Genomic DNA, 24,233 nt, shown 5'->3' with positions numbered 1-24,233 from the left:
TCCCCTTTTACAATGAAGCCCAAACACTCCAAGAGGGACATGACCATGTGCAAGTCCCTCAAAATCTGCGCTTGGCATTGGGACATGATGAGGCTGTCGTCCTAATAAACAATCATCCATATACCCCTCTCCCTGAGGTAGGATGCTACAGCTCTCATTACCGTGGTAAAACACCACAGTGCCGACGACAGTCCAAAGGGAAGCATATGGAATTGATAAAGTCGACCCTGCCAGGTGAATTGAAGATAAGGTTGATACTCCGTGGACATGGGAATTGTAGCTTTACGGCTAAAGCGGTTGACCTCGAAGCTGGGGTACCGGATTCGAGCCTCAGCAATGAGGCTCAACATAGTGTGATTCAGGGCAAATCACTTAATCTCCCCGTGCCTAACAAAATGAATGTGTCCATCTGTAACGAAACTGGTGCTCATGTAAAGCGCTTCGATACCCTCGGGTCTAGTTTGCGCTATATAAAACTATTTGATTTTTTTTTTTTAAGTAGGCATCTTTCAGATCTAACTTCACTAGCCAATCCTTCTATAGCAACATATTCCTTTAAGGATGGATCCCCTCCATCTTGAAGTACATGTAGACTAGGAACTTGTTCAGATCGCTTAGGTGGATCACAGGTCTCCACCCTTGTCCTCCTTTTCCACTAGGAACAGTGTACTTATGAAAACAAAACCCTGTGCTCTCAATGTACTTGTAGGATGGCTCCCTTCTGCAACAAAGTTTTCCCCTCGTCTTCTACAATTTGCTGTTGAACAGTGGTCAAATTCAGCTCTCTTGAAAGAACTGCCTGAAAGGGTTCTTTCCAGAAATATATATTTTGAACCCTCAGACGGTTTGTAAGACCCAAGGATCTTGTGTAATTGTTTCCCAGACGTGGGGAAAAAAGTCTGAGGCATCCTCCCACTCTTCCCAGGCAAGAAGGTACAATTGTAGTATTCGCCCTGATATCTGGCCAAGCCTTATCCATGAGACCCATTTCCTCCTCCACGATGGTTGTGTCTTGTTTGGCGATAGGTTGTGGTTCCGGCCTGACAGCCTCAACTGAGGCCTCTTGGCTGTCTTTAATTCGAGATGTGTGACCTCTGGGAGCCGCGGCGGGCAGAAAGTCTCCTTTTGCCATCCAATCCAAAAACACCTGGGCTGAAGACTTTGCACATATTAGACTACACCTTGTCGAAGGCTGTAAATGTCGCAACATACTTGCTCAGTGTTTTGTGTTTTGATCATGTCCTTTTGGATTCTCAGTAGGCTCTCTTTTTGCAAGATCACCAAGCTTTGAATTTATTTTCATTAGCACAACTCTACACCTTTTGACATTATGGCCGGTGTTTGCATTCTCAAGGAGGACTGTAGCCTTTTGGCTCCACCCTCTGAGGAGGTCTATATCCAGCAGAAATTTGTAGGTGTGTGCCTCCTCCACCATGTAAATAATTGTTCCCAGTGGTCCAACCACATTAAGGTGGCGATCCTGGCATGATTTAAGGGACCTCTCAAGTGCCTTCTCAGGGTCTCTACCCAGCTTGAAAAAAAAGGTGATGCTCTCTGGGTCTAAATTAGTGGTAAGGAACACCATATCATGTATAACAGGTCTCCAGCATCCGGCCTTTAAAATGTTCTGGGCTCCCGTCTCAAGAGGATTCCGAATCCACATTTTCATAAACTTGGCTACATGGTAAAGGGGCCACCATTCATCACTCCTAGGGTGCTTGACGCTGTCTGGGGGAAAACATTTCCTCTCCCAAAGGATCTTTGATTACAGCCTTGAAGGTAGAGGGGGTATCATAACCTGGAAAGAGTGTGTCCCGTCAAAGTACTCTTGATCCAGGTCCAAAACATATTCATCTAAGGGGGGTTCGTAACGAGGTTCCTCCTCTTCTACATCAGAAACGTGAATGCCACTTGGGACCTTTGAATTTGTTGTGCCGTATCGGACACCTTTCAGCTTTGTGTCTCTTGGACACCCATACTCTGCAAGGTGCTTAGACCTCTGACCTTCCTCAAGGTGCTTGGGTCTCCCATATTTTTAAAGGGTATAGCCCCTCTCTCAATGTGCTTGGATTTTCTTTTCCTCTGAACCCTTTTACCGCCTTGAGCAGAATTTTCCCCTGAAATGGACCCGAGAGCCCCTGCGTTTTCAGATCCTCTTATAACCATGACCTGATCAAGGGTCCTCCGTACACAAGTTCACATCTCATGATGAATTAGCTTTTGATCAACTCTTCGTTGATTTTTTTTTCCCCTGTGAAATCTCAAGGTTCTCTACTTCCTGATCAGATATGCTAGTCTATAATGAGGAACAGTAAATGTATACAAGTCAAAAAGGAGAGGCAAGGAATAGTCTGCAACAAGAAAGCTCTAAACAAAGGCTTAAAACACAAGATCCTTAAATAAAAGGCAAGCGCTCTGGGCTGAGGAGAAATTCAACAAAGGGCATAGGCCAGACCAAACAGCTGAGTTGGGGACACTGTAAATGTCAATGTGACGCTTTACAGTGTTCCCCCTCGTCCACCCAGGATCCTTAAAAAGCATATTGCTTCATGCCCAAACAAAGGTGGCGGGGCATTACATGTAGGGCCGTTGCCCAGGGATTTCCTCTAAACCTCAGAAATGTGTCACTGCCTGAAGGGACGTGTCTGTCGGATGCGGCATACAACGAGCGCCCCGTAGGTAGTTGGAGCTGCCTGCAGAACACCTGGCAGGCTGCGATGGCACTACAGGGGCCACGTAACCAGAGTCGCGCTGAGGTGATCTCCTTAGTCTGGGACTTGTAGGCAGAGACCGCCTCGGATCGGCAGGCAGAGACGGCCTGGAACCAGGCCCCAGGGAGACGCTCCACTTCAAATGGCACGCCTACTTAGTTAGCGAGTGGTGCAATAACGGCATTTACCACATTTAGGCTAAAATAAACAAAAGGTAGCGATCCTTAGAGTGATTAACAATTTAAATAAATAAAATAAGAGATAACAATCCTAAGGAAATGGGTTCCATAAATTGGAAGCCATGTGTCTAGCTAATATTAACAAAACAAAATGCCAAGCATAAGCAGGCGAAAATAGTTAAATATAACAAGACATAATAGGGTACTTATCTGCGAGGAGCAACATTTAAAAGAGGCAGATTGCTCGCTGCATGGACTAATTATATGTATTGAATGTTCTGTGCTGGAATGTTTCTTTTATGACGTTAACTTCTTTTAAGTGCTGAATGAATGAATGAAATGAAATGAATGAATGAAATTGGATTTCTATAGCGCATAGCTACCCGGAGGCCTCCTAGCGCTTGTGGAGCAAACTGACAGATAGGCAAGTCATACAAATGTGAAGTACTGAAAAGATGAGTTTTGAGAAGTCTTCGGAAGGCCGATAAGTTTGGTTCCCCTCGAAGGCTAGGGGGGAGAGAGTTCCAAAGAGTGGAGGCATTCAGGGAGAAAGAGCGACCACCCCATCTGGATCGTCATACTTTCCTTGGGGTGGCAAGAACAGTGGAGCTGAAACCAAGACTCCTGGGGGGTTGATAGGGGGTGACCAGGGACTGAATAATGGCTGGGCCTGATTTCCACATAGCTCTATGGGCCAGGCACATGGCCTTGTAATGTGTCCTGGACCGAATTGGAAGCCAGTGAAGATTCCTCAAGGCAGGTTTTGCTGATTGTCTCCGAGGAATCGGGAGCAGTTGGTGAGCTGCACAATTCTGTATCACTTGTAATCTCTGGATTGTGGACTGGGGGCGCCCAGATACAACGCGTTCCCGTAGTCCAGGCGGGAAAGTATGAGGGCTTGCACCATAATCCTCCTCGCCTGGAAAGGGAGCAGGGGGGATCTTTCTTAACATTCTCATTAGGCCAAAGCATGTAGCAGAGAGCTTAGTGGCTTGATGATTAAAGCAGAGAGAGCAGTCAAGCCACATGCCTAAACTCTTAATCTGCTGCTTTGGGGTGGGAATAGGGCCGATACAGGTCAACCATATGAGTGCCGAGGAGGGTGATGGAGATCTGCTCAGAAACATCAGTTGGGTCTTGTCCCCATTTAGCTTGAGGTGGGAGTGATCCATCCATTCGGCTACCGCCTCTAGGCAGGTACCTAGGGCGCAGGATGATCCCTCAGGGTGGTTTAATCCCACCACCAATTGGGTATCGTCTGCGTAGGTCATGATCTTTATGCCGAATGGAAGGACTATCTCTGCCAATGAGGCCATGTAGGTGTTAAAGAGCGTGGGCCTCAGGGAAAAACCCTGGGGGACCCCACAGCTAAGAGGACACCGGTTTGATGTGGCTGTTCCTTCAAAACCTTGAACGAACCGGTCCTTTAGAAAGGACTTGAACCAGGTAAGTGCCAAGTCTGTCACTCCAAGAATTTTTAAACGCTCAAACAAGATGTTATGATCAACAGTGTCGAAGGCGGCACTGTGGTCTAAAAGAATGATTGCTGCTGAGCCGCCCTGGTCCAGAAGTCTCCTTGCCTCCTCTGTTACAGCCAGAAGGGCCGTCTCAGTCCCGAAATCAGGACGGAATCCTTTTTGAGAGACATGCAGCAGGTTGTTGGATTCCAAGTACTGTACCAGCGTGGAATTTATGTGTCTCTCAATCAGCTTACTCAGCCATGGAAGGAGAGAGATGGGACGGTAGTTGGCCATATTAGAGTGATCTAGATTGGGTTTCTTCTAAAGGGCTCTAACCTGCGCACATATCCATGCCAGAGGTACCATGCCGGAAATAATGGAGGAGTTTAAAGCATCTAATATGACTGGGCGAATAGCATTGGTGACTAATGAGAGGTACTGCGGAGGCGCGGGATCCATGGGAGAGCCTGAGGTTACCCTAGAAATAAGAAAATCCAGGGAATCTGCGTCTAACAGAGGAAACTCTCCTAGAGAGCACTGTAGTTCGGGATACAAACTTCTAGTGCTGAGAGCAGTAGACTCAGTCAGATGGGGAGGAAAAGGCAGACATATCAGATTAATTTTTTGATTAAAGTATTCTGCCAGGTTGTTGCAATGATCTGGCGCTTCCTCCGTTTTGGGAGGTTTATGTGACATGGTGGCGAGGTATTTAGCAATACGAAAGATCTCCTTAGGAGAGTTGGCAGCTGCATTGATCCTCTCCTCATAGAAGGTGGTTTGGGCGGTTTTGATTTCTGCCTCAAAACTCCTAATTGCGTCTCTATAATAATTTTTCCTCTCTTCTGCAAAATTCTGTCTGCATCTCCTTTCAAATTTCCTGCAAGTCTGCTTAAGCTCCCTTAATTTAGGAAAAAACCAAGGTGCCGATTTTTGCTTGAATCTCTTATGAGTGGGTTTTTTGGGAAGTATAGTGTCCAATGAGCTTTGGATCCATAGATTGAAGTTGTTATTTGCCATCTCAGGGTTGGGGTCACTTTGAGGTCTGGTGGCATCAAGAGCTGTGGTCCATTGTCTAATATAGAGATTTGACCATTTCCTTTCTAATATCAAAGTAGCACTCTGGGGTGGAGTGGGGGCCAAGGTCTCCCAGACCAGGGGGATTAGTAAGTGATCAGTCCAAGGGAGGGGAATGGGAGTGCCAACCAAGAGATTCTCATCATTACTGAACACAGCGTCAAGGAGATGGCCTTTGTCGTGCGTGGGGGCAAAGCCTTTCTGCTTAATTTGGAGTGCCGAGAGGCTTGTTGATAACTCATTTGCCAGATGGTTGAAGGGGTCATCCATGTGGTTGTTTAGATCCCCCAATATTGTGAAGTTAGTTGGAGTTAGTGCTAAGTTGGCGAAAAGTGTGGAAAGTGCACTAAGAAATTGACCTATGGGACCTGGGATTCGGTAGAGCAGTAAACCGGAAAAGGTGCTAGTGGGGGGAAATTCTAATGAGAAGTTCATGCTTTCGCAATCTGGTGGACCGTCCGTAGATGACCGGCAGCTGAAGTGGTCTTTAAATATTATGGCTAATCCTCCACCTCTTCCAGTCTTACGGTCCACTCGGTGAATTAAATATCCAGGTGGCAGGGTTTGAATAATGACTGGGTCAACTTTGTCTTGTAACCAGGTTTCCGATAGGAATAAGGCATCTGGTTTGAGGTCATCTAGTAGGAGTGGAAGTTCAACTGAGTGCTTGGGAAGGGAACGGCAGTTTAGGAGGAAAAATTTTAAGGGAGGGCCAAGTAAAGGTGCATCCTTGCTGTGGGGTTGAAATTTAAAATTGCAGTAGGGACAGCAGGAGGGACTGTTAGCAAGGTTCATTGAGTGTGAACAGTTGATATCAGTGGCTCCTGTCAAATCAGTCAGTGTCTGAGCACTATAAGTGAGATTATTTTGAAAACTGCCAGGGGTCGTGGCTCCTGGTCTCGGCCGGTGGCAGACTGCCTTGACTTAGACGCGCCGGCGGCGCCCCCGCTGCGAGTCGGCGCCATGGGTTCTAAATAGGCCGGTAGGGAAGGAGCACTAGAGCGTCACCCTGCCAAGATGGCCGTTCGTAAGTGTCCCACCAGGAAGTGAGGAAAATGCCCCTTGTTTTCCAAAGATCCGTCTACTCCCTCCACACAAACAGCATGGATAGCTGCGGTGGACCGGGGAGTCAAGGTGCACAAAATAGAACGGAGCGCGAGTGCACAACAAAGCAAAAGTAAAACCAGGCGAGCTTTAAAAATAAGTGAACTGTTCCGTATTCAGCATTAAAACACATAAGTATTCTATGAGGCACTAGCGCAGGTCAGCAAGCCAAGCAGTCTAGCCTATCTGTCGCTGCGCGTCGGCGCCATGGGTTCTAAATAGACTGGTAGGGAAGTGGTAGAGAGCACTAGAGCGTCACCCTGCCAAGATGGCCGCCATGGGTTCTAAATAAACTGGTAGGGAAGTGGTAGGGAGCACTAGAGCGTCACCCTGTCAAGATGGCCGTTCGTAAGTGTCCCACCAGGAAGTGAGGAAAATGCCCCTTGTTTTCCAAAGATCCGTCTACTCCCTCCACACAAACAGAATGGATAGCTGCGGTGGACTGGGGAGTCAAGGTGCACAAAATAAAACAGACCGCGAGTGCACAACAAAGCAAAAGTAAAACGAGGTGAGCTTTAAAAATAAGTGAACAGTTCTGTATTCAGCTTTAAAAACACTTAAGTATTCAATGAGGCGCTAGCGCAGCTCAGCAAGCTAGGCAGTCTAGCCTATCTGTGCTATAAGTGCTGCGTGGAGTAGCATTAAAGGAGTAAATGCATAATGTTAGCCTCTGTGTGTTAAATGAAATTCAGAATCTCTTAGCATTTAATTTGAAGAATTGCGATTCTTAGTGCTGGTCAAATCTCATTACATCTACCAATTGAAGCAAATTTTGAGCAAGCAGTCAGTGTGTGAATGTAATCTTGCAAAAAACCTCTACTTTCTGTGACTTGGACTCTCTTGCATGACATTAAAGGGGGAGGGGGGTCTGGCAGGTCACCAAGTGGCAATGCAGGACACATTTGGCGTTTCAGATTGCCTTGCCGATGTCCTCTCTGGAGTTCAGGGTTGTGAACTGAAGGCTGCAATCAGGAGCAATAAAGGAGTTAAAGCAAAGTGCTAGCCGCCGTGTTCTTATCAGAATAAACGTTTCATTCACCATGGCTAGGAACGTCGACATTAAAGTGGAAAATGTAATGAATGTGATAAAAGATATTATATTTGAAATAAAGAAAATCTAGCCCTGCAATTAAAAATACATTTCTTGGGAGAGCAATCTATAGAAGATGCAGACTCACCATCTCTGCTTCCAGTAACAATTTCTGGCGCTCCTTCACCGATTCCTAGGCCCCCAACTCCATCTATGCAATTTATAATTTCTTTATGTCCTTTGACTGAGTATACTGGGATTTCTGCTGCTTCCAAATTCCTGGAAAAAAGGCAACACATATGCACATTTTAAACTTAGTAACAATGAACTATGAAAATCCAGTAACCGTGAAAGGATCACAAAAACAGTTGAATGCATCGTTGACCTATGGGAACCATATTCTGCACTTCTCCAGAGAAATCTTTTGTCTCTTGGCCCCAACCTGAAAAGTTTATTTTGTATACAAGCTAACTTGGTCTATGGCACTGCGGGGCGTAACTTGACAGCTGAAGATAGCGGATTTGTGAGCCTGCAGCTCCGCGCCAGCCCATTCATTATCCTACCCAATAGGGCTCAGACCCTTGCCTTCAGGGGATGAAAAACTATCACCTGACGAGGTGGGTGCCGTGACGAGAGAGAACAGGCAAGCCAGCACCCGGCATCCCCACATAGCAATCGCCGCTGGGTGGAGACTTGGTGCTGGACAAGATGGCGGAGTCAGCCTAAGACTGCAAGAGCCCCCGGACCGACGTGCAGACTGGACGGAGATCAATGCCGGGGCGAGATCCCTCGACCACTGCAGAGGAAACAGGGCCGGACTGGCCATAGTGGGCACCGGGCAATCCCCCGGTGCGCCACACGGATGGGGCCGGTTTTGACCACCTGGGGGCCGTTTTTGATACAGGGCCGTTTTTTGTTGCATAGCTGCAAAATCGGCCCTGTACTAAAATCGGCCGAAAACCGGCCCCGGCAAAGAACTCGGCGGCACCTCCAACCCTGGGGGGTGGGTAGAGTGACACCCCCCCACCCCCAGGGATGAAGAGACCAGAGTGGTGCATTGTGAGGGGAACAGAAAGACAGAGGCACTAGACTGAACATCTGCAGACTACTTTTGGGCCTCCTCAACCTTTGGTGGCACCCTCTGCGACTGGTGTGCCATACTGCTCTGTAGTGGTAGCCACTTCTTAGGGTCATAATTAATCGGGACTACTGTAATTGGGCCTTTGGGGTCTTCTGGAACTTTCAGTGTGGGGAACCCTTTCACAAATCTAGCAGGCAGCCTTTCCAGTAGAGATGGGCAATACCAAAGCTCGGCTGTCAGAGGCTCCTCCTGAACAAGAGGTGACACCAAACGCACAGCGGCAGGAGTCGGGGTCCTCTGGGGAACCAATGCAGCTACAACTAAATAAAATACTCTAGGCCATTGCAGACACCAAAGCCACCTTGCATCTAGATATCAGCACGGTGGCCGTGGGACTGGGCTGCTCAGAGCATCACAAACTTGCAAAATGAGTTAAGGTGACAGAGTCTTTACTAGATGATCTCCATCCTTTGCAAAAAAACAATGTATCTCCAGGTCAGGGGACTCACAGACAGGGTCCTTGTACTTGACTGCAAAGCGAAGAACGCAGAAGGGTGCAATAATATTCGGGTGGTTTGACTGCCTGATGGGGTGGAGAATACAGACATGATCGCCTACCTGGAACATTGGCTTCAAAAGGTGGAGGCCCCGGAGGGTCTCTCGGCCTACTATACCTTGAAGCAGGCTTACAGGCTGCCGGCCCGCCCACCGGCACCCGGTAGTGGCGAAGCTACTCTATTACAAAGATAGAGATACTCTGCTGCACAAAGCTAAGCTATAAATACAGGTCCCTTCAAAGTCAATAATAGTAAGGTCTCCCTATTCCCGGATTATGTGATGGAAGTGCAAAGGAGGAGGACCAAATTCTTCGAGGTCAAGAGGGCCCTGAGGGAAGAGGGCCTACAGTACTCCCTAATGTTCGGGCCCGTCTTTGAATCCTGTTGGACGGGAAGGCTCACTTTCGCTACAACCCTGTAGTAGCCTGGGAGTGGCTTAAAAGCGTACAAGGCCAGAACGTAGCACACAGGTGAACAGGCTGAGCCCACATAAATGGAACTAGCAATAAAGAGGCCCTGCAGGCAGCTCCAGAGGTGCCCAGCAAAGAAGCCCAGACCATCACAGACTTAGAGGGAAAGAACCGCTGCTCTCCAGGCAGGGGTGACGATTATGAAAGGATCGAAGAGTGTATCAGAAGCTGGCTCTCAATCTGTGGAGACAGGGGAATCTGAATCTAAGTCCACACGGGCAGACAGCACCCAGCTCCCAGATGCAACTCCGGGGACAGCAGACAATATTATCTGAGGAGTCGTTAGTGGGGAAGAAACGGCAGCCACCCAATCACACATTATCCTGATTTTGACCTGGGTGGATGTTTTGGGCAATTGTTGTGGACAAGGGCTGGCGCAGCTGGAGTGGGGAGAAAACATATATATCACCCTTGAACTATAGCCTGCCCCCTATTGGGAGGCTGACACTTTACCTAGTTTGGGCCTTCTAATTCAATTTGATGGTTCACTCATGGTTTGGGCGGCTGGCAGTTGCCAGACTGCTCTTGGGAGGTGGGAGTTTACGTTCAGGGATGTTTTACATATTATTTTATAATTGTTTGTTTTCTATGCATGTGTGGCCTTCCATTGCCTAGCTGGAAGGATGGTGAAAGGAGTGAGGTCAGGGGTAGGTCGGCAGTGAACAGCCTATTATGCCTGCAACACATTACACATAAACGTTTATGACATGGAACATCAGAGGGATGGGGTCTGCAACCAAGCAACACAATGTCCATGGATACTTACAAAGGCGAGGAGTGCAGATAGCTATGCTGCAGGAAACACATCTTATTTAGAGCGAAGTGGAAATAATGCACGGGAGATGGAAGGAACAAATATGTGCTACCTCCCTTTCAGCATACTCAAGAGGGGTGTTGATATCGGAGAGGGCAGGAGCCCCATTTGAACCTCAGCGTACATTCATTGCTAAGGAAGGCTGATACGTTTTAGTTACTGGGAGGCTGGTTGGATGGGAGATTACCTTCGGTAGCGTATACGCCCCTAATCAAGACCAAGTCCCTCTCCTACACAGGCTCACAGCTCCATTGGCCGATTTAGCAGCAGTGGATATACTTTTTGGGGGAGATTTTAATAGCATGTCTGATGTTTTCTTGGATCGGTCAACACCCCATTTGCCGGGCACCCCGGCTCATCGTGGTGCGGCAGGGTTGCAGGATTGGATGGCACACTGGGGAATGAGGACACAATTTGCTACCGCAAGGGATTATTCCTTTTATTCACCCATGTACCATTCACACAAACGTTTACATTTTTTTCTGTGCTCACACGCCCATGGAAACGTAATTCCTCACGCTGAAAATTTAGGGTGTACAATATCAGATCATTGTCCTTTGTTTCTCGAGTTTAGGCTATTGAGGAACCGCCCTCTGTTCCCCCATGGCGGCATAATCCCCTGGCCTTGGAGGATATCTGCTTAATTGAAACCTTTAAAGGCCGCCATTGACAATTATTTATTGGGGAATGCACAGGCAGCGTCCACGGAACTGGCAGACTGGGAGGCATTTAAAACAGTGATAAGCAGACACTGCCTGAGACACTCGATGGGGGCCCAGAGAGAGCTACATTTAGAACTGAAGGCACTGGAGGATAGACTGCATCGGCTGAGTAATGGGCAGAGAACGGAAGGCGACGATCCAGAGGGCCTGAGAGGCACGTGTGCTCTATGGTGAGGCCCTAAACAGCTGCAGTGCCATGATTATAGAGGGTACCTCACTAAAGTGCAGGAGGAGGGGAGGATGGGTCGCTTTTTGGCGTGGCAAATCGGGCCACTATCCTAGGGGTCCCCGATCACACCAGTTTGGGGTAGGGCCAGTGAAATGGTTTATGATCCTGAAGCATTTAATGCCGTCTTCTGCGATTATTACTAAGACTTGTACTATGCACCAACCCGATCCCATTGCAGGTACAAGTGGACTTTCTGGGTAAGATGCAGCTCTAGAAACTGAATCCCCTGGCTAAGGAGGCTCTGGGTGGACTGGTAACAGAGCAAGAAGTTTCAGTTGCCATTAAAAGTATGGCCACTGGGAAGACCTCTGGCCCGAATAGCCTCTTGGCTGAATTCTACTCTGCTCATGTCCAAATACCGGCTCCAAGATTAGTGAGTGAGTTATTTTTAGAGCGCTCTTATGCCGAGGCGTCTTGGCGCTGTAAGACGGAGAGATGGATGTGGCAGAGTTAAGGTAGCACAAAGAGCCAGGTCTTCAACTCTCTTCTGAACTTGGCTATACTCTTTTCGGAACGCAGTGAGGATGGTAGACTGTTCCAAAGCTTTGGGACTTGATGGGAGAAGGATCTGCCGCCCCAACGGACTCTCTTGGTCCTAGGGATGTGAAGTAGATTTTGGGAGCTGGATCTAAGTAGGCGTTCAGGTGTATAGGGTGAGAGAAGATTGGAGAGCTGTTTGGAGGTCTGCCCATACAGGGATTTGTGGGCCAGGCACAAGACCTTGAATTGAATTCTTCTCCTGACTGGGAGCCAATGTAGTTCGCCTATTGCTTTAGAGGTAGGGTGTCGTTTGGAGAGATTAAGCAGAACTCTGGCCGCCGCATTTTGGATGGACTGGAGTCGGTTAAGCTGTTTTTCGCCGGCACCTATGTATAGGGCGTTACAGTAGTCTACCCTAGACATGATTAGAGCTCCCACAACTGTTTTCCTCAGGGTGAAAGGGATGCAAGGCAGGATTTTTCGGAGGACCTTCAGAGTGAAGAAGCAGGCCCTATTAGTGGCCCTATATGCGGAATCTCTTTGGCTTGGAAGACTCCAGACTCTTTGTGCGACACCGTAATGATCCCACTCCCCAAGACCATGGCCCCAGGGGCTAACACAACAGACTTTCTCCCACTCTCCAATCTTAATATGGATTTTAAACTCATTTGTGAAATCATGGCTCTCCGGTTACTTCCACATATTTCCACTTTGATTCACCCTGACCAGAACGGGTTCATCCCATCCCGGAATACATCCCTCAATCTGCGGAGACCGTACTCGGTTGTGTTTCACCCGGAGGCCCAAGCCCTCCCACAGGCAGCCTTTCTGTAAATTGACCTGGAGTAGGTCTTTGATACGATACGGTGGGATTTCCTTGGTTGAAACTATGCAGCAGACTGGATTTGGGGAGGATTGGTTGAAGTGGATGAAATTATTGTATGAAGGCCCCACGGCGCGGGTTTTAACGGGTAAGATTGTGTCCCAGCAATACAGAGTCTTCCGAGGGACTAGTGACTGAGTTGCTAGCAGTTCTGTTCAGGTTGGGCGGAGAAGGAATGGGAATACTTATACGAGGGCGAGAACATATCTCCCTATATACAGATGCTCTTTTGATCTATCTAGTAGATGCAGAGACAGGCACTGCTACAGCCCTGGAGTTCTTTGGAAAATCTGAAAGAGTATCGGGCTTAAAAGTTAATAGGGGTAAGACCTATTTGTTTCCTGTGGGCCCTTCGCTCCCCCACCCCCGAAACTTCTGGAGGAGCTTAATTGGTCGCAGATTCCTAGGGATAAGTTTATCACTCCCTTGAAAATCTCAGGGAGGGTAACCTTGGGTGGGCTCTTCGATCTCTTCGACCTTGTGTTCCCTTCTGGTGCTCCTTACGTCTACCTATCAAGGTTTGGTCTCCCTATCCAAAATGGCTACGCTCCTGTGCTTATATTATTTTTACTAAACTCCCGGTCACAATGCTGACTAGATGGTTTCATCAAGTAAACTCCTTATTGAGGGACCTTATTCAGGAAACATGAAGGCAGAGAGTGTCTTTGGCAACCTCTGAATGAGGGTGGCCTTGGGGTGCCACACTTTGCATTATGTTTTTTAGCCTCCCAATTACAGTGGGTTGCACAATGGTTGGAAGGGATGCAGCTGGAAGACAGACTGGATGGAGAGGGAGGCGGGCTCATGATGCTTACTAGCCAAATTGCTTAACCTGGCAGTGGATAACCTGCGGTGATCGTTGTTGGACACGGCTCAAGGATGTTGGAGACGAGGAGTGGCCAGGAGAGTGGACACCTCCTGTACTCTCCGTTCCAGCCCCTGATTGTATTGCCCCATGGGTACCCAATTTCTATATTTATAGCTGAACAACTGTCAGCCTGGATTGGGGGGGGGGGGGAACTAGACACAGTGGGAGACATTTATCACCAGAATACTCTTATTCCTTTTGAGGACTTAGTAGAAGCTGCTGGTCAGTTCCTCCAATATGAGGTCCTGATACGAACGTTTAAGGAACTGAGGGGTGGGGGAGGCAGAGAGGAGCCAAAAACACACCCAGTGCTGCATTCCTTGCGGACCTTGCAATCGGCTGGTTACTTGGTGAAATGGTTATATTGCTCTTTGTCCGAGGCAGCTTGTAACCCCTTTGACTAGATTGCGTGGACGCTGGGAGACAATGCTGGAGAGGGAGTTCTCAGATCCAGAATGGAATTGGGTCCTAGACTACCCCAGAACGGTTTCTCGTAATACAAGAATGAGGTATATGCAGTTTAATTACCTGCATATGACCTATATAACACCCCCTAGGCTAAGGCTTGGTGGTGAAGCACGCAGTTACCCTAGGTGTCGTAGTGAGGACGGGGATTTCTTTCATATGACATGGGCATGTCCTGGTTTAAGGCTGTTCTGAGACGGGTGGTGGTGGTGAGTGCAACGATGGGGCGCATGCTTTACTCTACTGTTGGGGTCTTCCTACTGGGGCTCTTCCCTCGCCTGCTTAAACGCAAGGTCGAGAATAGATTTATAGATCTGGCTATGGTCATTGCCAGAGGGAGGAAAGCCATGGCCTCGAAATCTGCTACTGACCCAGAGGTGGGGACCCGGAGACAGGACGTGACATACTGGGCGGGTGCGGAGGGGAGTGCACTGACTAGGGAGGAGGCGAGGGGCTTGCGAAGGTGCCCCATTGCGGCGCAATGGAGAGAGACCCTAGATACCTGAGAGCGCCTGGAGCGGGAGCCCAACTTGGAGGGTAGTGGTCGAGACAGGTCCCCAACAAGTGTTTGACGGGCATCTATAGCCCAGGATCAGGTAGGAGAGATGGCCCCTAATGAGTGAAAATAACAAGTGGCGAAGGTATTAGTCTCTGTGAGACAGGATTTGTGGACTAGATTCAAGATGGATGATATGGTAGGTGGGTACCCTGTTTTTCTTCTGCATGTATTAGTGCCCAGAGTGAACGGGTTCACAGTCTCTTGGTTGGACAGTTCCCCCCGATCCCCCGTCCAACTAGCGTTGAGCACAATCAGACTAGTTTTTTTCTAGATCCTGTGAGATAGCATACCACCTTGCATACGTTCGTTGATAGTCACGTTTAAAAGGCATTATAAGGGAGACCTCTTGTTGGAGCCCCTCTTCGAGGTGGGTTGGACCATCAGGCATTTATACGGGCTTGCAGTTTGGAGAATGTACTGTAGCGGATACAACTTTATCAATGTGCAATAACCTAGAAAGTCTCACATTACTGTTTATGATATGTAGTTTGTTATCCATACAAAGCTGGGTACAGTTGATGATGGCACATGGTACACTACAGGTGTAATGTTCCACAGCAAAATGGATAAATGAAAAATGTTGATAATTTTAACTGCTCACATGTAATTATGATAAATGGCAATAAAAATATGTTTTTATAGGGAAAAAAAGTCTTTGCACCGTAAAAAGAACTCGCTCAGTTGTCCCTCCATTTAGAACATGCTTTTGTCCTTCTCATCCTGTTTTTCCATTCACCACAGGTTCTTTCTCTGCTCTCCCTCTCGCCTAGACTCTTATTCATAACACATACTTGATCTCCTCAATGTTTTTCCTCATTAATCCAAGAACTGTTTCTGATCTCCTCTCTACTTTTTGTCTCCAGTGACTATATGCTCTACTTAACCTTCCTTAGTTACTCTTTAGAGATGACCTTGTTATAAATAGAAAGAGACCTGACTGAACCAAAGGAGTGTGTCTTGGTCGAAAGTGCATCGAAACACAGTTTGAGGCCTCGTCAATTTTTAGCAGTTTCATTTCCACGTTTGTTTGCCAATGTGGTCCCAGTCAAATTGAGGCGAACTCTCTGTGGACCCAACCCTGTCTGTGCTCCTACCCTCACATTAGGCCTTCTCTTTCCAGAGCATCCAGCCTGCGCATCATTGTAAGGGGCGGGGAGAATAAGGGCATACTTGAGGAGGTCATCCCTCTTTGGGCCTGTTAAGGTATGTAAAGGCCTAGGAACAGAACCTCTGCATTCTTTGTCTCTTTGTCCCCTGGCACCCAACACTTGTTCCTAGGTTGACACCATAAAATCTCCATACTGGCTTAACAGAGCCTGCAAAAGAGGCAGTCCTCACTTGGTCCTAGGAAGACGGAATATTACTGATGACCTGCAACATGTTTTGATCCTATTTGCTCTGAGTAGAGACCTTTTAATACTGCCTCATGGTTTAACAGTGCCTCCAATGGGGAGAAACTATGGGATAACTCTATATCCATAGCATGTGTTGGCTGAAGATGCACATGCTATGCACACTCCTGCCATCTAGGGTTGGGCCCAGACTTCACAACTTGTTTTTCTCGAAGAGAACTTAGTTGCTGAAGTGGCGTCGAGACTCCTCCTATTGGAGCGAACGTGCATGCGTAACAGCTTCATTGTTAGATTCTTCGTTGTTTTCCCCACCATCATGGCATGTTAGGATAGAGACTGTGAAGCTAGATAAAGTATTAAGAATTATGGCTCATATGGACGAAGTCCTTTAGCATTTCTTAATGGACCAAAGAGCAATTTCAGCCCGTTAAGAAATGTTAAATAGGCTTTCCATATGTACAAAAGGGGAAATGTGGTCGCACAATGCGATTTCTAGCAAGTAGAAATTGCATTTTACAATTCCCAAAATAGCAACTAGGGATTTCCTATTTGCGATTTCCTAAACCGATGTACATAGCATTTCCTATATGCAAAATGGGCATTTACGAAATGCTATTACCATTGGATCCAATGCGATGGTCACCAGGTGCAATTTAAGAAAAGCACCCCAAAATGCTTTTTTGAAACTGCCATAGAGTTCGCACTTGCCCAGAGGGCACTGGAGCACTTTGCACATGCACCATTATTTTCTTACCTAACCTTTAAGGGGGGACTTAAGCCCATAGGTACTAGTGCACTTCCTAATTTGTGATTTCCATATAACGATTGTGACTCCATAGAAATCGCTATTAGAAAATCACAATTTTCGTACATTTCAATTTGCATTTCCTAAATAGCGATTTCTTAGGATTCGCTATTTAGGAAATGCAAATTGGAAGATTTGTACATATGGGCCTTTATGTGTAAGGCTAAAATATATATACACATATCTGGATATAGCAGGATTATACACATAAAATCTGACACCAGAGAATACCTGCCAGAAAGACAGGAGTGTACATGTGAATCTGCAGAACTACACACTACGAATAGATCCTTGCAAGGTAAGTAACATACTCCATTTGTAGCATGTGTTGGCTACAGGCACACATTCTATGCATAGACTGTAAAGCAGCTTTCCTCCCGATTGGCTTCAGGCATCAGATGGTGCAGATGAGTGGAATGAAGTTCTTAACACTGTTTGACCAACAAGAACTTGTTCTCTTGCTTGGACATGAACACAGTAGTGTTTAGTAAAAGTATGTGGATTAGTTCATGAAGCTGCATTACAAATGTCAACTAAAGGAATGCTCCCTAGAAAGTCCAAAGAAGCAACTTTTTTTCCTAGTAGAATGTGCTTGCGAAACTGATGGTAATGTACATTTGGCTTTTATCTAACATAACAGCAACAGTTGATGTACCATGCTCCCACAAAGTTGTTTAGATCTCACGAACGTCACCCAATATGTTGCATATAGGCCAAACTACTAACACCACACTTTCAACCATGGACTCTAAAACACACACTCACAAACCAAATACTTCTCGGAGGATTTCATTACTAAGCACAAGTTTTAAGTGATATATACAGTAAGTGCTTTAGTCCTCTTAACAGATATGGAAATGGCAAAATATATACAATACAACAATCTACACATTCTTGTCCAGCTAGTGATTATAGGTCTTTTGTTACAAATACTTTTGTCATGGGGGTTGGGCCTTGCATTTACACTGTGTTAAGTTAGCATGAGCTTATTAGAAGTTTAAAAGCCATTTTCCTTTCTGCTGCCTTTGCACACGGCACACATTATTACAAATGTTTAGAGTCTAGAGGACTGTTTTGCTTCACATGAGAATAATATGTTTTTCTATACTAGCAGCTTGGCTTGATAAGTGTTGTCTGAACAAGGTTATTTCAACACAGTGAGTGGTTGTTCGGTCTGATCAGCGCACGTTCTAGACATAACATATATGCAGCTGTCGTCGCCTCTGATTTTGGCACGTTTAATAATGCACTGCGCAGGCATGCTCAAACACACTTTGGAGAACATTCGCATGCAGAGAGCTGGTGTAGAAAATGATGTGATCCCTTTCTACTAGGACCAGAGGTATGGGGCCTCCCTTGTAAACCCAAGAGATCTTCTGTATATATAAAATAACCTAATAGCAAGGGAGTGTGAAATCTAGGAGTAATCTAGTCTATTTCCATTTAGCATTTTAACATGCTTTCTCCTTTTGTATTTTATGGAATAGTAACTATGCTGATAATCTTGTTGCTTATAATATGTCTGCTTGTATTAGCTAAGATACTGCGCTTGAGAACACGGCATTAGTAATAAATATTTCAAACTTGCACGGGTCTTCATTTACTCCCTGTTTTGGACTAGCATGAGTGTATAACGAAAGAGTGTTCATGTGTTCCACAATGCCTGAGGTATTCTAAGTTCCATGTTCTGTGTGTCTAATCATTGGGGGTATGGAAGAACCAATGAGACACTGATTGCTAGTCTGGTAGGGGATTTTGGCTACTAAGGTGAATTTTGGCACACACTAATTCACTGTGGTTCCAAGTCTCTATGCAAAGTTCTGTGTAGGAGCAGAATTCCTGCGACATGGCGCCCAGCGTGGGTGGTCTTATTACATGACGCTTGCGTAGTACTTCATTCAGTCCTTAACCCCTTCGCTATTGTTTCCGAATAACAGTGGTGTCGGATGAACCTACCTATAGTTACATAGGTCTTTTCAAGCTTGAATCTATTCAAAAGGTTTCCTTTCGAATTACTACCCAGTTGTGCTACTAAGTTTTACATTGTAGCTTATTATTCTCTGTGTCACTATGGCTGACATTGTTATACCGCAGCATAGTCGAATTGCGGTTCGCAATCATTTGCAAGCATACAATGTTGGTTTGGAGGGCATGGCAGTGATTTTGGTAGTAAGTGCTGAGGTTGCTTACCCGTTTGAGATATTCTACTCTTGGGTGACGTTTCCTGCTGGAGAAGCAGCTGCACAGGTTTTTCACACTTACACTCACACAGCCGTGCCCCGGGACTACGTCCCTTTTAGGACACAGGAAATTCCGATTTCTGCATGGCAGCACCATATTTGTTTTGATGGCGCCCTTCCCCGCAGTGTAACGGCGGCTAGATTGGGTCCTTTGTCCATTCCAGGCGCTTCCTGGCCGGTTTTGGCTGGATTCACCCCACATCCTCGTGCGGGGCAGGTCGCCGTTGCTGATTTACGGGCCCTATATGACTCTTCCATTAGTGTCATTCGGGCCCTAGTTCAATATATTACCCGCAATTTCCAGGGCGGGGCCCCTGGTGTTGCGGCCCCTCTAGCTGGACCAAGCGGAATGAAGCTTAGTCCCGTGATGGTCAATGCAGTGATGGGCAAGCGTCCCCAAGATAAGGATGATATGCCTTTTTGGCTTGCCGAGAAATTTGACCAGCTGGAGGCTGCTTTTCCTAATTTTCAAAACAGAAATTCCCCTTTGGGCTATGACAACAAAACATACACAATCAGAAGCACTACATTCAATTCAAGTAGGAGCCAAGGAGGAAATATAAAAATTAGATTGATTCCATAAAAAGTATGCAAATTTATTCAGATATACATAAAAAACATATTCAATAATACATGGACATTACAAATCATACAATAATGTACAGAGATATACACAGGTGGGAAACAAAAGAAAGGAAGATATAGTTCCTATACAACTGAGGAAGATACAATGGTCCAAACAATGCAATCTCACTCTATCACACTTATTGCTATCTTGGTTAGAGTTGTTGCTTCAAGGACTTAGTGTATCACTACTCAGAAAGTGCATCGACGCGTTTCGGTGGGCATATACTTTAAAAGCCAACACCTTCTTCAGGATAAAATGTATGAATCCCACATTAATATAGAATATCTTTTTCGCCACTGTAAATTCCAATGGAATCCCTCAGGGAGAACGAGCAGCACGAATATACAGCGTTCGATAAACTCTATTGTAACTCTTGCGTATATATCTGGTCTAAAAAGTCAAAAAGGCACAACCAGTGTCCTCCAAACGCCCGAGTTCTTATGCTCTAGGCACCTCAATTAGGTAGCGGGTTAACGTATGATAGCCCCGTTTACCAAGATCTTGCAAGACCGCCAGCAGCCTGCATAAAGACGAAACACGAGTAGTCCGGACAAACGTCTCAGAACTGGAATTGTCTTTTGGTACCCTACACCATTGGGTTTTTGGGTCCCTCTCTTTTACTAGAGGTTTCCTAATTCGAGTCCTGTGGAAAAGCACAGGATTCTTACAATTAGTTTACCCAAGGATTTGGTACCGGAAGCCGGTGACTGTGAGTCATGGAGTAGAATTTTTGCGGCAGTGTACACGAGGTGCTTCGGCACTCCGTCAATGGCTGTCCTTCCGACGGTCATTAAGCGTGTTCAGGACGAACACGGACCTGAGGCTGTGGTTGAATTGGGAATGAGATCTTGTGGGCTCATTTGATGTAGTTTCCAATCTGGTCCTTTCAAATATAAAGGGAGATGCGGTAAACTTTCAGATGGCGAATGCCTTACGCGAAGCCCCCGATGCCGACAAACCCCGACAGTTACCGAGAATTATTACGGCTGCGTACAAAACTATTGGCCGCAATAGTTTAGGTGTCAAGCCCTTTTCTGCTAAAGAAAAGAAGCAGACCCAGGGTGCGAAGTCTGAAACAGACGTTCAACCCACAGCACCAACGAAAATTTGGAACAGAAATTAAAAACAGGGGAAACAGCAACAGAAACAGGAGTCCCGCCCCCCCCATCACCAGTGCCTGAGTCTACTGAGCGCGTTTATAATTTGCGCGACCGCACTACGATTAAGTTGCCTGATCAATTTCAGGTTCCTGATCAACGCTCTCCTCGTTCTTTACAGGACACATCGGCCTGATCGTCCAGAACGAGCCGAATTTAGCCTGTATTTTGAAAGGCACACCAGCACCTGCAATCATACCAACATTCACATTACTGGCAAACGGGAGTTATTTACTTTTAAATAATGAGGATTGTTGTGGGATGGTTGCCAGAATTGCTTATGAGGTTAAAATTGATTGTCGTTGCACTCTAAACAGTGTGTACAGTGTTAAGTAACACGAGTAAAACCAAGCAAATAACATAAGTGACAGAATTATCAAAACAAAGAACTCTCAATGCGTAGATCTTGGAGTCTTTAATGTTGCGAACAGCCAGCCGACACGTGTTTCATCGCATTCGCGATTCCTCAGGGCTAATTGGCTGAGATCCAGTCAGAAGGTCGCTCAGCTGGTGATACTTCCAACCCAGCAGGGCCCTTGACCGTGGATACTGCGATCTAGTATCCAATGTGTGGACAATTTTCTTCAAAGACGCCAATACAAATCAGAGTGACGCTCTCAAGTATTTAGGGGTTTCTTTCTAGATGGCCCACGACGAGTCAGGTAATGCTCTTTTGGTATATGGAATACTTGGTAGTCGTGGGAGCTATCTGTGCTTATGAGGTTAGTCAGTGAGCGCGTGGTTTGCTGTAAAAATGTAATGTTCCCGCCTCCGCATGGGAAGCTTGATGTTTCAATCTGGCCGACGATTCCGACCTTGAAAGCAGAGTTCAACAAGATCAGCCATACAAGAGCTCTATTGTCCCACAAAGAAGTCACCCTCACATCTGCTCGTGAAACATTTGTCCTTCATTTGGCAAACACCCGCACAGAGGTGCATGCTTTATTAAATACTGATTTGCCTTGCATTTCGGTGAGTTAATTCACACTATCTTTAATGCATCCTCCACCATAGGGCTGGCGCACTTTTTAAAAGTTGTTAGCAGTGGCCTTGTGACTTTTCAAACTATATTTGGTGTATTCCCTGCGTTTTTTCATTCAATTTTTTCCAGCGTATTTGGTGGATTTCCCTTATTGCTAGCTCTGGCCGCAGGCGTACTTCTGTTTTTTTGTTTATTTCAAAATGGATGCACGTCCTGTGTTGCGAGAAGATCTGTCATGACTGTTGCTGCTCCGCAACCGAATGCTTGAGTATTATGGAGTGCTGCCTCGTGCTACATTGAGTGCGGCTTATGGATTATCGTTTCGATTTTCCTTTTTTACATGCATCCAGCCTGTCTTTCATTGCCTGAATTGCGATTTTGACTGGGCCCTGGATTTGTGTCTTTGCAATACGGTGGCCCCCAATGCGGATTATGATCAGCTTATAAACCCCTTAGTTGCTCATGAATTGCTTTGTTCTGGCGGAGGGATTATGGCCTTTGCAGCGATGCATGGAGTCCTGGGCGTTGGAATGTTTTCGCAGCGGCGCAAGATTTCTTGGCACGCAGCTTCATTGAAGAAACACCGAATTGCCCTCTGATGGTGCTAGAGGCTCCGGTAATTGAGGAACATGTATGTTATTTCACTTTGCTGAATTGGATGGCTGTTGCTACATTTTTTGCATATACATTGTCGGATTGAATGGCTTCTCTCTTTCTTCCATGAGGGTTGGACTTCAGATATATATATTTTTTTAATTCTCTTCTTTCGATTTGATTTTTTTTTTCTGCCCAGACCTATTGACTTCACTATGTCCATGGCTAGAATTTATTTGATTTGACATGCATTCAAATTATGGAGGTTTTTGTACCTATTTTTTCCCTGTGGCAATTTGAACTTGGTTCTGACTGTCGTTCTTGAACTCTGCTTTCCGAATTTGCCCTTTGTCTTATCCGTGCTCGGATCAAGGGAGGGTGTCATGGGGGTTGGGCCTTGCATTTACACTGTGTTAAGTTAGCATGAGCTTATTAGAAGTTCAAACACCATTTTCCTTTCTGCTGCTTTTGCACACTGCACACATTATTACAAATGTTTAAATTGTAGAGGACTGTTTTGCTTCACACAAGAATAATATGTTTTTCTGGGATGTACGTTGTTACAACGCAGGTTGTAACAACGCATACCTTTACCACGCGGCTGCTACAACGCAAGTCGTTACCACGACTTGCGTTGGAGGGCGCGGATTTAGTTTTTTTATAATTTTATATTCCAAACCCAGTCCCCGTGGATACTAGGGAAGGTGTTGGAATATAAATTTATAAAATTCCTTATCCCACAGCACCCTCCAGCGCAAGTCGTGGTAACGACTTGCGTTGTAACGGCCGCGTGGTAAAGGTACCGTGTTGTAAAAAATTCGTGGTAAACGTTGTTTACCGTTTTTCTGTACTAGCAGCTTGGCTTGGTAAGCGTTGTCTGAACAGTGAGTGCCGAGGCCTTCAAGGTTATTTCAACACAGTGGTTGTTGTGCGGTCTGATCAGCGCACGTTCTAGACATAACATATATGCAGCTGTCGTCGCCTCTGATTTTGGCGCGTTTAATAATGCACTGCGCAGGCATGCTAAAACACACTTTGGAGAACATTCGCATGCAGAGAGCTGGTGTGGAAAATGATGTGATCCATTTCTACTAGGACCAGAGGTATGGGGCCCTTGTAAACCCAAGAGACCTTCTGTAGATATAAAATAACCTAATAGCAAGGGAGTGTGAAATCTAGGTGTAGTCTATTTCCATTTAGCATTTTAACATGCTTTCTCCTTTTGTATTTTATGGAATAGTAACTATGTTGATAATCTTGTTGCTTATAATATGTCTGCTTGTATTAGCTAAGATACTGCGCTTGAGAACACTGCATTAGAAATAAATATTTCAAACTTCATTTGCTCCCAGTTTTGGACTAGCATGAGTGTATAACGAAAAAGTGTTCATGTGTTCCACATTGCCTGAGGTATTTCAAGTTCCATGTTCTGGGTTGTCTAATCATTGGGGGTATGGAAGAACCAATGAGACACCGATTGCTAGTCTGGTAGGGGATTTTGGCTACTAAGGTGAGTTTTGGCACACCCTAATTCACTGAGGTTTCAAGTCTCTATGCACAGTTCTGTGTAGGAGCAGAATCCCTGCGACACTTTAAAATATATAGAGTGGGTTTCGAGTCCGCCTCTTACGAAATACTTGCACGAGGTACTATTTTACATCTCAGAAGTACTCTGAATCATCACACATTCAGTTCTTAATCTCACAGATGCAGTCTATACAGGAACCATTTTTTCCAATGCAGGAGTTTCTTTTTATTGCGTTAGTGAGGTTTCAAAACAGAAATGCAC

The 24,233-nt window shown here is 46.0% G+C and overlaps 1 protein-coding gene across 1 annotated transcript in view; it reads right to left on the bottom strand.

Moving 5' to 3' along the window:
- DNAAF10 (dynein axonemal assembly factor 10) overlaps positions 1-24,233 on the bottom strand; it is a 71,931-nt gene that overhangs the window by 20,939 nt on the left and 26,759 nt on the right. The window contains exon 3 of the mRNA XM_078649401.1: positions 7,707-7,837. Coding sequence (XP_078505527.1) covers positions 7,707-7,837 — 131 coding nt within the window. The remainder of the gene's footprint in view (positions 1-7,706; positions 7,838-24,233) is intronic.

Source organism: Lissotriton helveticus, chromosome 6, assembly GCF_964261635.1.
Source record: "Lissotriton helveticus chromosome 6, aLisHel1.1, whole genome shotgun sequence".
Taxonomy (NCBI): Eukaryota; Metazoa; Chordata; class Amphibia; order Caudata; family Salamandridae; genus Lissotriton; species Lissotriton helveticus.
The sequence above is the reverse complement of the archived record's forward strand: the minus strand, read 5'-3'. Positions and strand labels throughout refer to the sequence as shown.